Genomic DNA, 18,308 nt, shown 5'->3' with positions numbered 1-18,308 from the left:
TGGTGATCAAAAAAGTCCACTCCACCTGGAGCCACAGGTGGGAGAGGATGTCGGCAAGGGCTGGTGTGCTAATGCAGCTAGTGGTGCCACAGTGCTAGTCTGGATTTGGATTGGATTTGAGATTTGATTACTCGCTTTTCCAAATGTGAACTCAAGGTGAGTTGCATACAGGTAATAAATCCTGTCTTATATGCAGAAAAAGGCCCTTAAAATTATATTACTGTATAAGCACATAAAGTTCATGCATGGAAAGTTTATACCTACAAGCCAATTTCCACATAGATATTTCTGAACTATAGTTTGGGCAGAATTATTACTGCTGCTATTAATTATTTCTATAATGTAAAAAAAAATATTGAATAAGATAAGGGGGTGGGATTCTGAAAGATAATAATTGATAATTGTTATTTATTGGTATATGGGTGGGAGGGGTGGGCTTCTTATATAATTATTTAATTGGAGTAATACAAATTGGGATCTGGGAGGGAGGGATGGGTTTCTTATATAATTATTTATTTGGAGTAATACAAATAAGAATGTCAAGTGATGAATTAAGGTATTTCTGAATGAATGTTGTACACTTGTAATTTTTGAAAATGAATAAAGAGATATATTAAAAAAAAATTATTTCTATAATGCTACCAGACACACGCAACGCTGCACAGAGTCACAAAGAATAAGAAAACAGTCCCTGCTCAAAAGAGCTTACAATCTAAACAGGATGTCATGGATACAGACTGTAGAAGTGGGGCATCAACACTTCTCTTTTTCTGCTGGCAATTCCTCTCTCTATGCAGCCCAGAATCCTTCTGGCTACAGCCACTGTTTTGTCACTTTTTTTCACAGCCTTGAGATCCCCAGACACTATCACACCAAGGTCCCTCTCCCTGTCCATTCATATCAGTTTCATACCCCGAAGCATATACAGCTCCTTTGGATTTTTACTCCCCAAGTGCATCACTGTCCACTTCTTTGCATTAAATTTTAACTTCCAACAATCACAGATCTTTTCTCATGTTTTCTATTCCCTCTGGTATGTCTACTCTGATGCAAATCTTTGTGTCATCTGCAAAAAGACATTTTTCCTTCTAATCCTTCAGAAATATCACTCACAAATATATTGAACAGAACAGGCCCTAATATGGATCCCTGAGACACCACTATTCACTTTTCTTTCCTCTGAGCAAATTCCATTCACTACCACTCTCTGTCTTCTGTCCATCAACTAATTTCTAATCCAGGTCACCACTTTGTGTCCTAACTTCAGCCCACTAAGTTTACTGATGAGGCTCCTATGTATTAATTATATATAATGTATGTATTAATGATAAATATGAAAGAAATTCAAGTGATGTATTCAATTTCATTTGTCAAATATTGATACACTTGTAAGATGTAAAAATGAATAAAGATTTTTTTTTAAAAAAAGAAACTCAAAGATTAAAAAAAAGTGGTACTTGGACATTTGGCACAGCATCTAATGTCTAAGTTCCGTTTGAAAATTAGCCTCAGATAAGTACCCTTTTGTGGCTGCTTGCATTTATTTACTGAACCCTCAGTAGCTGTTTACTGGTGCAGCTGGAAGATAGGAACAAGTTAAGTGCAAGGGAACAGATTTTCAGGATGCTAAGGGCATAGCAGTAGGATTTGTCCTTGACATCATTTTCTTCTGTCTTGTTTTTTCTCCCTCTTCCCAAGTCTCATGACCGTCTGCAAGTATATGGGGGACACCACGACATGATTATGTGTATGGCTATCCACAAGAGCATGGTAATTGTTCGCATTTTGTTTAATCTGATATACACTACAGAGCTGATTGGATTTATTACATTTGATATACCGTTTGTACGTGAGTATTAAGTGGTTTACAATATTAATACATTAGAAATGTATGACTGTGTTCCTTGTAAAGGAAGGCCTAGAGCCTATAAACGGTGCCTGAAGTTAGACACCTAGATTGGTGTGCCTAGCTGATCTAGGCACCTAACTTAGTTTTCTTGATTAGCTCAATCGGCACTGTTAATTGAAAATGCCATTAAATAAAAGCAATCTGGTAGTTGCCTAACTGGGTAGATGCCTTTCACTTCAGGGTAGGCTTCTACTTTGAGGCACCTACCAGAATGTGGGCGTGGTTAGGGGGCAGAATGTGAGCAGAGTTTGGGCTTGATTTGGCTTAGGTGCACTCATTTAGACAAAGAAAACTCTGGCCTAATGGGAGTGCACCTAAGGTTTCAATGCCTACCAGTGTTTAAGACCACTTAGTTGCCACTAGGCGTGATTCTATAAATGGCACCTAGCAGATAATTGACAATTGCACCCAACAGCGCCTATGAGTTAGATTCTGTTTATAGAATCTGGGCTGAAATGTCCATACAAATCAATTGTATGATGTGAGTAGTAAATTACCAGTCGAAGGGAGCACAATTATATCTTCAGCTTCCTTTTAACTAAAGACATTATCTAAAATATACCAGTAAAGTAGGAAAAGTGTTTTTTCTCAGCAAAATCAGACCTGGTTAATATGATCTTAGTGTATCTTAAATGTCTGGGTCACTGAAGATCTTGTCCCCTAAGCATTTACCGTAGCTTTGTTTAACATTGGCTTGTTAAGACTGGATGTACAGTATTTACAGTACTCTGTCCTGTGCATGAACCACATTTTCACAGCAAAAGCTTCAAGTGGAAAAGGTCCATGTCTGGAAACTTTTGTCACAGGATGGAAAGTGTATGAATAGGTCTGAGAAGATATTAACAGCAAATTATATTAACAGCAAAATGTAGGCTTTTTATTTTTTAAGTGGCAATAAGATAGACTCTTTCTTGTTTGTGCATTTTCCATTTTACTTCACCAGATCTACACAGGCTGCTATGATGGCAGTGTCCAGGCTGTACGTCTGAATCTCGTGCAGAATTTCCGTTGTTGGGTAAACCAAATAATCTTTTCTCTTATACTCTTTTTTTTTTTTCCCCCCCAATTCTTTATTCATTTTAAAATCAAACAACAAGTGCACATCAATATATCATAAATTGATTCCAATATAGCACTTAAAATCTAACACATGTAATCTAATAGACCAATAAAGATAAAAACCCTACTCGCCCACCCTTCATCATTTATTCTATATAAAATATATTATGCTATTATCATAAACATAATTATAAAATTTCCTCCCTAAATCCTCCCTCCCCCCTGAGTGTGCATATAGTAAATCTACACAAAGGAAGAAAAATGATGCCTATTCATTACAATACTCTCATTGTCTGATATGACTTAAGGACTCATGCATGGGACTACTGAACCCAGCTACACATGTACATGCATATATCTAATACTCAGTTAAAGGGTCCTTTTGCTAAAGCTTAGCATGCACTTAGGGCTCCTTTAATGAAGCCGCATTAGCGGCTTTATCGCACATACCTTTTTAGCACGCACTAGCCGAAAAACTACCGCCTGCTCAAGAGGAAGCGGTAGCGGTTAGCGCAGCCGGCAAATTAGCGCACACTATTACGCACATTAAACTTCTAACGCAGCTTCGTAAAAGGAGCCCTTAAATAGTGGGCATTTTATTTTATACCTAAAGGCCACATGGTAATAGCTGTTAGCATGTGCTAAGCTTTGTTCTCATAATTATAGAAGTCATATTGCAATGCAAAAATTTTATGAGCTATTAAAGGGGAAAACTTGATGATGATTAACGGTGTAAAGCACTAAAATATAGTGCACTCATGACATTTATATTATATTTTCATTTCTTAAAGTAACCATAGAATACTTAGGGGTCCTTTTACAAAGGTGCGCTAAGAGTTTTAGCGTGTGTTTAGCACACGCTAAATGCTAACGCGTCCATAGGATAACATATATTTAGTGCGCGCTAAAAAACATAGTGCACCTTTGTAAAAGAGGGGTTTAGTATTATATAACAAGATTTTGTATGAGTATATAGGGATAGAAAAACCCTGGACACCTAAATGTTGGTGCCTGGAGCTAGAAGAACAGATATGTTGAACCAATTCCTGGACTCCAAGAGTTTAAAATTGCAAAATTTATTGGTATATAAAACAAATAAAGTATCACAAAAACTATAATAATAATACTGCATCACGATGACCAGACCCTACACCAGGGGTAGGAAACTCCAGTCCTTGAGAGCTGTATTCCAGTTGGGTTTTCAGGATTTCCCCAATAAATATGCATTGAAAGCAGTGCATGCAAATAGATCTCATGCATATTCATTGGGGAACTCCTGAAAACCCAACTGGAATACGGCTCTCAAGGACCGGAGTTCCCTACCCCTGCCCTACATGGACCGTATTTTGGCTTATATGGCCTTCCTCAGGGGTCCTTAAAACGTATAATGGTACAAACAGATAACGAATAAACAACACAAAGAGAAAATATTATACAATCAATATGCGATGAATATTACATATACATGAACATAAAAAAAATATAACAAAATGTTTATGCACTGACCTTGAAATGCAGTAACAGAGAATCAAAAGAAAATCAGTCATAAAAACATGAGCATAATGAGACTTGGAGCAGACAATCATATTGGTATCTAAGCAACACAATAAAACATTAAAAACATAAATAGAATTAAAATTAAAATATTGGAATAATCCACCGAGAAAAGGGGGGAAAATACAACCAAACATAATAACAGTTTTTAAAGTTGGTGTCTAAACAAAGAACTAAAAGTGGTGGTGGGCCAATGTAATCGCTCGCAATAGAACTAATAGCCATAATGTGTGTGAAGCGATGGACTAAGCCTCTATGGGATGCACAATAAAGAGTGAAAATAGAAAAGAAGAACCAACATCCGAGTAGGCCTAAAACTTCTGAAAAGTGAGATACAAAAGTGTAAGTGTTAATGACCGAAAACTGGCCCAACCACTGCCGAGTATAGAACAAATAAGATAAATAAAATAAAACCTTAGCTCTGCAGAGAAATGAAAGTGCAAAAGTGTGAGCGCTAATGACCGAAAGCTGGCCAAATGTTATACCGCTGCCAAATGTGGAACAAATAAGTTGAAAACCGCTATTCCACAAAAATTAAGCTATAAAAATTGCTGCCTCCTCCATTGACCCTTTGTAGAGTCAGGCTTGTTAAGGTAAACATAGTGAAGTGGAAGAAAAGATGCTGAATCACTGGATAGTTTGAACAATTCAATCTATATCTTTCAAAGCTAAAGAAATTCAACAAATCCTACCATGCAATTTTAACAAAGTGAACAGTCCTAACAGCGAAGCTTTAGAAAATTATTCAAACTATAATCTGTATCTCTCTTATGTTACAAATACTGTTTGTACTGAGGATCTTCAGATGACCATTAGAATATATAATTCAAAAAATGGCTAATTCTTCATTGATCCATAAATATTATAACAAAACTTTCCTAGTGTTGGATATATTTCTCAAAATTAATGTGTAGAATTTTTTTTTTAAAGCTTATCTGTATGGTATTAAAGAGATTAGTAATTGTAACATCGAAAAAATGTTCAATCCAGCGGGGATTCCTAGCATGGAACCTGATTGGATGACGGATGATATTGATGTCAGCAAAAGGGATTTAAAACCGTGGCTGAGAACATTTTGAAATGAACAAATACTGAAGACCTGTTCTATTAAACTGCACTAGCAGTTTTTAGCGCAGTGAGCCACGCTGAATGGCCTGCGCTGCTCCTGCCGCTCATAGAGTTCCTGTGAGCGTTGAGAGCAGTGCGAGCCATTCAGCACAGCCCTCTGTTCTACAAACTTCTAACACAGTTTAATAGAAGAGAGGGTGAGTGAAGATCGGTAAGCAGGCAGACTATTACCATGTTGAAATGAACAAGCAGATGGAGTCTTTCCCTGTGAATATTATGGAACAATAAATAGCCCAGTGAAGTCGAAGCAGAGAGAATTTTAGTAATTTTGAATTTCTTAAAATGATGAGAAAATACTTATCTGTTTTGGGGGTTTTTGTTTTCAGTTTAATTACAGCTTTGCTTAATTAGCATTGTGCCTCGACCCCGATGAAGTGGGTAAAACATGATTCATGTCGGGAGAGGTATCCATGAAATACAGATGCACATAAGATAAGCTTAAAAAAATTCTACACATTAATTTTGAGAAATATATGCAACACCAGGAAAGTTTTGTTATAATACTTATGGATCAATGAAGAATTAGCCATTTTTTCAGTTATATACTCTAATGGTCACCTGAATATCCTCAGTACAAACAGTATTTGTAACATAAGAGAGAGATACAGATTATGGTTTGAATAATTTTCTAAAGCTTCACTGGTGGGACTGTTCACTTTAAGATTGCATGATAGGATCACTGGATAAGCAAAGGTAAGGAAAGCAATGCTGGACAACAGAGGGAAGTTAAAAATTTTGGTCAGAGTTAAAAAAAGATATAGTCATAGTTAAAATTTTATCAAATTAATAGTGAACTAAATGCTCATCCCCACTTATAGCTCATTCAAGCTAACATCGATAGACTTATCTGTGCAGAAAACTGTCTCCAGCAATCATGGCAATGCAGAAAGTGTTCTTCCACCATAGCCCAATAGAAGCCTTCATTTTGCCCGAAAAAGAAAAAAACTCTGCTTCCAGGGCAATTATATCCTGCGTTCCTTTTAAATCAACCCTTTTGAAGATACTATCCTCAGAAAGTAGATTAGGATTGAGTATCAAGGTAAGGCAGACAGGGAATAAGGTTATCCCTTTGGTTGGTATTTTGTTTTTTCTTGTTTTTTTAGTAGTCTCTCTTTTTTTACCATATCTACTCAGCCTGTCTCCAAATGTAGTTTTTGTAGCAATGGCAGATACAGATGTTCCAACTTTCATTGTTGATGTTAGTAGAGAGTAATGAATGCCTGTTTTATTTGTACCGTACATTTGCATAGATTGAAAAACATTATCCAGATTTTAAGGAAAATGTTAAGACCTCTTATTTTGGAAATGCAGGCAAGCAAGACATAATAATACAAATCAAAGGAGGGTAAAGAGCTCAGAACAGTGGTTATATTAATGATCATCTTCTCATAATCTTTCTTCTTAGTGGCATGGATGTGCACTAATATTTGGCGTTATAGATCACCTCAAACAGCACTTAATCAATGATCACACCAACCCAAACTTTCAGTCACTGAAATGTCGGTGGAAGAACTGTGATGCTTTTTTTACAACCAGAAGAGGTTCCAAACAGGTATTAGAAAATAAAATATGAAAACATATTGGTTACTACAGATACGCTAAGTATATTTTGGTGGATTTATTTTGGCAAATGCTCCTTTATAATGCCTGTTTCTATGTGTTCTGAATCACAGTTGCAAAAGAGTGCTATATCATTTCAGGTTTATGTAAGTATCAGGATAATGAGGATGGAGGGAGTGATCCCACACACACTGGGAGCACTATTTCTATGATATTTTGAAAGTTTCTAATGTTGATTTAACATTCCACACTACTTCAGGTAGTAATAGTGATGAAGCTTCTTGGCTCTTTCCATAACATAACAATCAGCTTATATACTGCAGGACCGTGAAGCTCTATGTGGTTTACAAAAAATTAGATGTACAATTGAATAAACAGAATTAGTTACCCAAGTACTTAATAAACAGATATAATCAATCAATATAGTCATAATCAAGCAATAGTCATAATTAATCAATCTAAGTCCTTTCTCCTTGAAGCTGCCTGATAGGACAGTAGATGGTAATTTTTTTAAGGTTGCAGCCTTTGACAGGCGGGAAGATAAAACTCAAATGCGAACTTCTTTTATGTTTACTAGTAGCAAGAAAGAAGAGATCAGTTAAGTATTTAGGGGCAAGTCCAAACAAAACCTTGTAGCAAAAGCAACCAAGCTTGAATTTCACCTGGCAACCAGTGCAACTCACAAAAAAAAGGTGTCACATGGTCAAACGTTTTCAACTCGAAGATCAGTCTGACCGTGCACATTTCTTTGAGTAACTGTCAAGTAGACAATATTGCAATAATCAAGCTGACTAAGAATCAGCCCTGATCGAATTTATCACAGTAGCATTTAACGTTACAAATTAGGAAATTAGTTGGGAAAGCTAATACCCTACAGGAAGTATGAAGATTTATTTTAAAATACTGCCGTGGAAACTCAGATAAAATGCATTCCACAAGCTTAAAAAAAAAGGATAGGAAATGACCAAGTGTTTCCCAACATAGCTAGATGGTTCTCTGCAAGCCTTTTACATCCAAAAAAGCGTCCTTTAAAAAAAACAAAACCCCAACCAAGCTGTAATAAAGAAAATGGCATAAACAGAGACAAATCAATGCCAAAGATTAATGAAGCAAATAAATGAGTTGAACTACCAGATGAATAGAGCTAAAAGAGGTGCTCTGGGAGAAGTCTGTCTCAAAAAAATATAAAATAAATGTATTGAGTAATTGATGTAAATCAGTGTGAACCTAGAAGAGCACTAGAACATATAGATGGACCAAATAGTAGCAAATCACCAAGACTAGATGGTATTCGCCCAAGTTCTTAAGAAACTTTAATATGAAAATATATCACTGATAAGTTATACCTTTTCATTACAGTCTTCTACTGTGTTAGAGAACTGGAGGCAGACTATGCTTCATCACTTTTTAGAAAGGGCTTTAGAGTTATCTAAGAAACTACAGACCAAGCAACCTAATAATGCCGTGTTATGTATCTTACCAAGATAAGAATTTTCTTTTCTTGAGCCTAAACAACTTTTAGAATTTATTGGATCAAAAGAAAGGTTGGTAACCATGTCTAGTGATGTATGACCTACTATCTGGCTATAATTCAGGAATCTAATGCCATGACCTTAAGTTAATTTTTGTTATTTCTGATTGGAAGTTTATTTATTTTCTTGATCCTTATTTTTGTGGACTAAATAAGAGATAGTTAATGTTTCCTTTATATGTTTTATTGAATATAATTTCTGGATCTGTAGCAACTTGCAAAAGCATTGCTTATATCTAAAATTGAAAATCTTATAAATAAAAAAAGAACCATGAACAGGGAATGTATCTCCCCATTAGGGTTGGTTGGGTAACTCTTTCAGTGACATGGATTAGAGTAGGATGTTGGACTCAGCAGATCATTGGTCTTCACTCAGTTATGCTCTGAACAGTTTCTTCTAACCCATAACCTACACTGTTCCTCTTGCAAGGCACAGCTGTTGCTAGGTGAAAGATGTCCTAGAGACAGGTGGTCATCTTTCACCTCTTTGAAGAACATACAAGCAGGTGATAAAAAGGAACATTTGCCAAAAATTTAAAAAACATTCTTGGGCCACCTGTACTGTGTGATATGTCTTTATTTGATGATGAGATCATGGCAGTACTTCACTTTAAAAAAAAAAAGTCATTTGGACCTGCCATATTGTTATATACATTACATGGTAACTAAACCAGTATATATATATTTTGTAGGGCTGTGGATGGAAAAAGTATTGGAGTTGCATATATACAAGGCAGTGCTGACAAAGCCAAGATGTGTGTGTCTTGGTATGCATTGCAAAAAAACAAAAACTAAAAGTAGTTCTAGTGCAATGTGTCTAGTAGTCCTGAATGCTAGGATTTTGCATCTGAACCCGCAAGTTGCTTGCAGAATGCTGTCAGTCATCTTTTGATCTCAGTCTCCTTCCCAGGGAACTGTTCCTGCCCCCTCAATTTTTCTTTCTGCAAGCAAGTTGCTCATAAGTGTCTCTGCTTTGTATTTTGGGTATTTTTTTCCTAAGCAGCCAGATGCTCAGTGCCCAGAGTTCCCACTTGTTTGGACCTCTGCCTGGGAGAAGATGCAAACTCATGCTGCAGAAGTCTGCTGCTGGCAGGATCAGCCCTCGGGGACACCTAGCTAGCCAACCTGCTTTGGATTTTTTGAGCTCAGTGACCATCCCCTAATAGCTGCTCGCATCCCTGAGCACAGGCAAGCACAGGCTGTTTGGCTCTTTCCCAGCTTGGCCAGGATTAATAGTGGACTGGCTGCGTTGTTCTTTTCCCCTCTGCAACTTGGGGGTTGAGGCTCAGACCAACCTTGATCCAACTGGCAGCCTGAAGACCAAGTTCGTCCAGTGAACCTATGAGGCAGAGTTCTTCTCCATTTATCCCGGCTGCAATCCTGAGATGAAGCAGGCAGGCACATGGCACAGTGAGTAAGGCTATTATCCCAGGACAAGCAGGCAGCATATTCTTGACTGATGGGTGACGGCACCGACAGAGACCCGGTACGGACAATTTTAGAGTGATTGCACTCTAAGACTTGGAAAGTTCTAGTAGGCTGCACCGCGCACGTGCCTTCCCGCCCGACAGAGGCGCGCGGTCCCCAGTTTCTTAGTTTCCGAGGAGCTAAGAAGACGCATGTTTCAACGGCTGTTGAAAGCTTTTGTTCTTTTCGCCTTCCCGCTCGCGTAAACTTGGTCGGAAATATTGTTTCCTTCTTTTTCTTTTCTTTTCTTTGTTAAAAAAAAAAAACTAATTGTGTTTTCTTTTCATTCTTTTTTCGGTTTCGCCCCGGCGGGGCCTGTTGCCACCATCGAGGCCTCGGCCTTCGATTTGGCAGAAGCCGTTTTTACATTCATGCCCCCTCAACCCGGGTTTAAGAAGTGCCAGCGGTGCGCTCGACCAATTTCACTCACAGACCCGCACAACTGGTGTCTGCAGTGTCTTGGTCCTGACCATCGAGCATCTACCTGCACCCGCTGTGCGACTTTAAAAAAGAGAACTCTTAAAAACCGCCAGATCCAACAGCGGTTATTATTTGGCGCCGAGATGTCTGATTCCGCAACACCGGCACCGACATCGGCCCCATCTCAGTCGGCACCTACTTCATCGACACCGCGCCGGCGTCGCACCCCGCAGGTAAGCCGGCTAAGAAGCCTTCCCCGTTGGAGAGTCCTCCAGTCTCAGTAGCAGCAAGTCCAGTCCTGCCGGCCTCGAGGCGCCCACGGAAGCGCTCCGCTCCTATCGAGGTGAGCCCCTCGACATCGGGTTCCTCATCCTCGGAGCGTAGAGCGGCACCACAGGTACCGCAGAAGAAAAAGGCGGTACCGGTGCCTTCGCTGGACGAGCGGATTGCTGCTGTCCTGCAAGTGCAACTTAGGGAGCAGTTACAACAACTCCTTCCCGCACTTTTGACACCGAACCTTCCAGTCCCGGTCCGGTCTGAGCCACCGGTACCGACAGTGGAGCGCCCTCTTTTATCGGCATCCACTTTGTCGGTACCGGTCCACACTGCTTCATCGACTTCGATGCCAATTTTAGCACCGGAACCGAGAGCTCAGCACCAGGCGGTGCAGACTTCGATGCCGACGCAACATGTCACGTCTCCCGGTACCGTGTCTATGAGATCGGGTAAGTCGGCGCGCAAAACCCGACACCTAGAACCCTCTACTCCGGAATCTCAAGACCGTGGCTCTCATATTAGGGATCCTGATTTGTGGGGTGACTCTGAAGACCCTTTTCTGTCTGAGGGCGAGTGTTCCTCTGACGAAGAGGATCACCTTATTGCAGATCCCTCTTCTAAACAAGATTCCACATCCTTTACCTCTTTCTTAAAAGAGATGTGTGAATCTCTTTCTATTCCCTTGGAGGCTGAGTCTAAGAAATCCAAGGCATTCCTTGATGCTCTGGACTTTGACCAGCCTCCAAGGGAATTTCTCAAACTTCCTCTCCATGACATCTTACGAGAGACGTTTTATAAAAATCTAGAGACTCCCCTGACTGTACCAGGAGCTCCTCGTAAACTGGACTCCTTATACAGAGTTATCCCTATTCCTGGTTTTGACAAACCTCAGCTCCCGCACCAAACACCAATTAGATAAGATCCTGGATGAGGAGAATCTACGGGATCCCCGACAACATGGATTTACTAAGGGGAGATCCTGCCAATCCAACCTGATCAGCTTCTTTGACTGGGTAACGGGGAAGCTGGATATTGGGGAGTCCCTGGACATCGTGTACCTGGACTTTAGCAAAGCATTCGATAGCGTACCACACCGCAGGTTACTGAGCAAGATGAGTTCTATAGGATTAGGTAACACATTGACGAAATGGGTTGGGAGCTGGCTTGGAGGTAGGCTCCAAAGGGTGGTGGTGAACGGCACCCCCTCCAAAATGACGGAGGTGATTAGTGGAGTACCACAGGGTTCAGTCTTGGGCCCAATCCTATTCAACATCTTTATAAGAGACTTGGCAGAAGGGCTTCGAGGTAAAATAACATTATTCGCCGATGACGCCAAACTGAGTAATGTAGTGGGCAAATGCACAACAGACGAAGATTCAGTGCCCGACAACATGATGCACGACCTACTCCTACTGGAGCGATGGTCTAGGACATGGCAACTCAACTTCAATGCCAAAAAATGCAAAGTTATGCACCTGGGCAGCCAGAATCCATGCAAGTCTTATACCCTTAATGGCGAGATCCTAGCAAAAACGGTAGCAGAACGAGACTTGGGGGTAATCGTCAGTGAGGACATGAAGTCTGCCAATCAAGTGGAGCAGGCTTCGTCCAAGGCAAGACAAATCATGGGCTGCATACGAAGGGGTTTCGTCAGTCGTAAGGCGGAAGTCATTATGCCATTGTATAGATCCATGGTGAGGCCCCACCTGGAATACTGTGTACAATTCTGGAGGCCGCATTATCGCAAGGATGTGCTGAGACTGGAGTCGGTGCAAAGAATGGCCACCCGGATGGTCTCGGGACTCAAGGATCTACCATACGAAAAACGGCTTGACAAATTACAGCTATACTCGCTCGAGGAGCGCAGAGAGAGGGGGGACATGATCGAGACGTTCAAGTATCTTACGGGCCGCATCGATGCGGAGGAAGATATCTTCTTTTTCAAGGGTCCCACGACAACAAGAGGGCATCCGTTGAAAATCAGGGGCGGGAAACTACGAGGTGACACCAGGAAATTCTTTTTCACTGAAAGAGTGGTTGATCGCTGGAATAGTCTTCCACTACAGGTGATTGAGGCCAGCAGCGTGCCTGATTTTAAGGCCAAATGGGATCGGCACATGGGATCTATTCACAGGGCAAAGGTAGGGGAGGGACATTAAGGTGGGCAGACTAGATGGGCTGTGGGCCCTTATCTGCCGTCTATTTCTATGTTTCTATGAGTCTCTTTTGGTAGAATCCACACTAAGGAAATCAGCGGGAGCTAGTGTGTATGCCTCAGTCCCTCCTGGCAGAGAAGGAAAGTCAATGGACAAATTTAGCAAACGTTTATATCAAAATGCCATGTTAGCCAATAGGTCAGGAAACTATGCTTTTCATTTTTCATTTTATTTAAAGCACCTCATTCAAAACATGGCTGCTTTTGAACAGTACCTCCCTGACCGCAAGAAATCTGCTTTTCATGCCTGCTCTTCCTCTCTTCTCCAGTTACGAAAGTTCCTAGTTCGGTCAATTTATAACACTTTTGAATTGACTTCTAGGGTCACGGCTATGTCTGTTGCCATGCGTCGGTTGGCATGGCTCAGAGTCTCAGAGCTCGATGTAAATCATCAGGACTGCCTAGCAAATGCTCCCTGCTTAGGTGATGAGCTCTTCGGAGAGTCCATGGATTCCACTACACAAAAGCTGTCTGCCCATGAGACTCGGTGGGATACTCTCCTGAAGACTAAGAAAGAGACTCCACCTGCTCGGCCTTTTCGCCAACAATCCGCCTACCAGTGCCGCTATGCTGCCCGTCCCTTGCCACCGGCTACTCAACAGCCTAGAGGTCAGCGCCAGCAACAGCGACAACCACCTAGGCCAGCCCAGCAGCAACAGGTGAAACTTCCTCCACCACAAAAGTCTACCCAACCCTTTTGACGTGGTTCTCCAAAGCATAGCCAGTATTCCACCATCTGCTCTTCTCCCTCGACCCATAGGAGGACGTCTTTCTTATTACATCAGCCGTTGGGAGAACATCACATCGGATCAGTGGGTCCTCAACATCATCCGCCACGGCTACTCTCTCAACTTTCAGACACGTCCTGCACAAAGTCTGCCAAGAGAGTCTGCTTCGAACACCTCTCAGTCTTCTCTCCTTCTTCAAGAGGTTCAATCCCTCCTCCTTCTGAACGCCATAGAGGAAGTTCCTCTAGATCAGAAGGGGCAGGGATTCTACTCCCATTATTTTCTGGTCCCCAAAAAAACAGGGGATCTCAGACCCATCCTAGATCTTCGCGATCTCAACAAATGCTTGGTCAAGGAGAAATTCAAGATGCTTTCTCTGGCAACTCTTTATCCTCTTCTCCATCAAGACGACTGGCTATGCTCCCTCGATCTCAAAGAGGCATACACTCATGTACCCGTCAATCTGGCCTCCAGACAGTACCTCCGCTTCATGATCAATCATTGTCATTACCAATACAAGGTGCTGCCCTTCGGTCTTGCCTCCTCTCCGAGAGTGTTCACCAAATGTCTGATTGTGGTGGTTGCCTTTCTACGTTCCCACCACCTTCAGGTGTTTCCTTATCTGGACGATTGGTTAATCAAGGCCAATTCATCTCAAACAGTACTCCTGGCCACCAACCAAACCATACTGTTTCTACAACTTCTGGGGTTCGAGATCAATCTACCCAAATCTCATCTCATCCCCTCTCAGAGACTTCAATTCATTGGAGCGGTGCTGGACACAGTCCTCATGAGAGCATTCCTGCCGTCCAACCGTCTTCAAACTCTTCAATCTCTATGTCAGCAGGTACTTCCACAACGTTCCATCTCTGCCAAGCAAATGATGATACTCTTGGGTCACATGGCCTCCACAGTCCATGTCACACCCTTTGCACGTCTTCACCTGCGCACTCCTCAATGGACCCTAGCTACCCAGTGGTCCCAAGCGACGGATCCTTGCTCACGACACATATCTGTGACATCATCTCTTCGTCAGTCTCTACAATGGTGGTTGATATCCTCAAATCTCTCCAGAGGTCTTCTGTTCCATCTACCTCCTCATCAACTTGTCATCACCACTGACGCCTCCCCTTATGCCTGGGGAGCTCATTTGAACGAATTCCAAACTCAAGGACTTTGGACAGCCCAGGAAATGAAACATCACATCAATTTCCTGGAACTCAGAGCGATGTTTTATGCCCTCAAGGCCTTCCAACATCTTTTCTTTCCTCAGGTCCTCCTGCTGTGCACAGACAATCAAGTTGCAATGTACTACATCAACAAGCAGGGTGGGACAGGCTCTCGCCTCTTGTGCCAGGAAGCCCAGAAGATTTGGGCTTGGGCAACAAATCACCAACTATTCCTGAAAGCTATCTACATTCAGGGAGAACAGAATTCCTTAGCGGACAAGCTCAGCAGAATTCTCCAGCCTCACGAGTGGACACTCGATCCTTTAACTCTACAGTCCATCTTCGCTCAATGGGGCACTCCTCAGATAGACCTCTTTGCAGCTCCTCACAATCACCAGCTGCCCCTTTTCTGCTCCAGACTCTACTCTCCTCACCGTCTGGCAGCGGATGCATTTCTCCTCGATTGGTCCAATCTGTTCCTGTACGCTTTCCCTCCTCTGCCTCTCATGTTAAGAACCTTGTTCAAGCTCAAGAGGGAACGAGCCACCATGATTCTGATTGCTCCACGGTGGCCCAGGCAACATTGGTTCTCCCTTCTACTTCAACTCAGTTCCAGGGAGCCTTTTCTTCTTCTACTGTTTCCTTCTCTGCTTACGCAACATCAGGAGACCCTTCTGCATCCCAACCTTCCGTCTCTGCACCTGACAGCTTGGTTTCTCTCGGGCTGACTTCTCATGATACTCTTTTGTCTCAGCCCGTTCGTTCCATTCTGGATGCCTCCAGGAAACCAGCCACTCTGCAATGTTACCATCAGAAGTGGACACGGTTTTCTTCCTGGTGTCTTCTTCATCATCATGATCCCACTTCCCTTGCAGTGGAGACCTTGTTAGATTATCTTCTTTCTTTGTCTGACTCTGGCCTCAAGTCTACTTCCATCAGAGTCCACCTCAGTGCTATTGCTGCTTTTCATGAGCCAGTCCATGGAAAAATTCTCTCGGCTCATCCCTTGGTGTCCAGATTCATGCGGGGTCTTTTCAATATGAAACCACCTCTCAAAGCCCCTCCTGTGATCTGGGATCTCAATGTGGTTCTTTCCGCCTTAATGAAGCCTCCATTTGAACCTTTGGCTACCGCTTCTTTCAAGTTTCTTACTTGGAAGGTACTTTTTCTTATTGCTCTTACCTCTGCCAGGAGGGTCAGTGAGCTACATGCACTAGTTGCTGATCCACCGTTTACAGTCTTTCATCATGACAAGGTGGTTCTGCGTACACATCCAAAGTTTCTCCCTAAGGTTGTCTCAGACTTCCATCTCAACCAATCCATTGTTCTGCCTGTCTTCTTTCTGAAACCTCACTCTCATTCTGGAGAACAGGCTCTGCATACTTTGGACTGTAAGAGGGCTCTAGCTTACTATTTAGAGCGTACTAAGCCCCACAGATCAGCTCCCCAACTATTTCTGTCCTTTGATCCGAATAAATTGGGACATCCTGTTTCTAAACGTACATTGTCTAATTGGCTGGCAGCGTGCATTTCATTCTGTTATGCTCAGACCGGACTGACACTGGAAGGTTCTGTCACGGCCCATAGAGTTCGAGCTATGGCAGCATCTGTAGCTTTCCTCCGTTCCACTCCTATTGAGGAAATCTGCAAGGCTGCTACTTGGTCCTCAGTTCATACTTTTACATCTCACTATTGTCTGGATGCTTTCTCCAGACGGGATGGACACTTCGGCCAATCTGTTTTGCAAAATTTGTTTTCCTAATGGCCAACCTTCCCTCCATCCCTCTTTTTGTTTGCTTGGAGGTCACCCATCAGTCAAGAATATGCTGCCTGCTTGTCCTGGGATAAAGCACAGTTACTTACCGTAACAGGTGTTATCCAGGGACAGCAGGCAGATATTCTTGCATCCCACCCACCTCCCCGGGTTGGCTTCTTAGCTGGCTTATCCTAACTGGGGACCACGCGCCTCTGTCGGGCGGGAAGGCACTCGCGCGTGCGCGGTGCGGCCTACTAGAACTTTCCAAGTTCTTAGAGTGCAATCACTCTAAAATTGTCCGTACCGGGGCTCCGTCGGTGCCGTCACCCATCAGTCAAGAATATCTGCCTGCTGTCCCTGGATAACACCTGTTACGGTAAGTAACTGTGCTTTATAGCCTATGGGGAAAATCAAGGGAGGGGGTCTCCAAAAGTGAATTTTGAAGGTTTCTGCAACTAGAGCCAAGGTCCCCCACCTGCATTTTTTATACTTCAGGGAAGTCCCCATGGGCCATTTTTGGCATGATTATACTGGCGGCGACCATCTTGGATTTTAAAGTATCTCTTTTTCTAAAGCCTCCATCTGCCTCAAAATCCCTAGATTTTTATTTAAAAACATAGAAACATGATGGCACATAAAGGCCAATTGGCCCATCCAGTCTGCCCATCTGCAGTAACCATTATCGCTTCCTCTCTCTAAGAAATCCCATGTGCCTATCCCACACTTTCTTGAATTCAGACACAGTCTTTGTCTCCACCACCTCTTCTGGGAGACTGTTTCACGCATCTACCACCTTTTCTGTAAAAAAAAAAAAAAAAAAGTATTTCCTTATATTACTCCTGAGCCTATCACTTCTTAACATCATCCTATGCCCTCTCATTCTAGAGCTTCCTTTCAAATGAAAGAGGCTCGTGCATTTACGCCATTTAAATATCTTTTTAATATCTCCCCTCTTCTGCCTTTCCTCCAAAGTATACAGATTGAGATCTTTAAGTCTGTCCTCATAAACTTTATGACGAAGACTACTCAACATTTTAGTAGCCTTCCTCTGGACTGACACCATCCTTTTTATATCTTTTTGAAGGTGCGGTCTCCAGAATTTTACACAATATTCTAAATGAGGTCTCACCAGTCTTATATAGGGACATCAATACCTCCATTTTCCTACTGGCCATACCTCTTCCTGTGCATCCTAGCATCCTTCTAGCTTTCACCATCACCTTTTTGACCTGTTTGGCCATCTTAAATTATCATATGCAATCACACCCAAGTCCCGCTCTTCTGTCGTACACATAAGTTCTTCACCCCCTACACTGTACTGTTCCTTCAGATTTTTGCAGCCCAAATGCATGACCTTGCATTTCTTGGCATTAAATTCTAGCTGCCAAATTTCAGACCATTCTTCAAGCTTTTCTAGGTCTTTCTTCATGTTATTCACACCATCCAAGTTGTCTACTCTATTGCAGATTTTGGTATCATCCACAAAGAGGCAAATCTTACCTGACAGCCCTTCAGCAATATTGCTTATAGAAATGT

At 42.0% G+C, this 18,308-nt stretch overlaps 1 protein-coding gene across 4 annotated transcripts in view; it reads left to right on the top strand.

Moving 5' to 3' along the window:
- Nucleotides 1-18,308, top strand: part of ZNF106 (zinc finger protein 106) — a 172,553-nt gene that overhangs the window by 145,175 nt on the left and 9,070 nt on the right. For all 4 annotated transcript variants that reach the window (XM_033950714.1, XM_033950713.1, XM_033950712.1 and 1 more), the window contains 3 exons: nucleotides 1,699-1,770; nucleotides 2,853-2,924; nucleotides 7,056-7,202. In XM_033950714.1, the coding sequence (XP_033806605.1) occupies nucleotides 1,699-1,770; nucleotides 2,853-2,924; nucleotides 7,056-7,202 (291 nt within the window). The remainder of the gene's footprint in view (nucleotides 1-1,698; nucleotides 1,771-2,852; nucleotides 2,925-7,055; nucleotides 7,203-18,308) is intronic.

Source organism: Geotrypetes seraphini, chromosome 7, assembly GCF_902459505.1.
Source record: "Geotrypetes seraphini chromosome 7, aGeoSer1.1, whole genome shotgun sequence".
In the NCBI taxonomy this organism is placed as follows: domain Eukaryota; kingdom Metazoa; phylum Chordata; class Amphibia; order Gymnophiona; family Dermophiidae; genus Geotrypetes; species Geotrypetes seraphini.
Note: the sequence above shows the minus strand (reverse complement) of the source record. Positions and strands in the feature narration are given on the sequence as shown.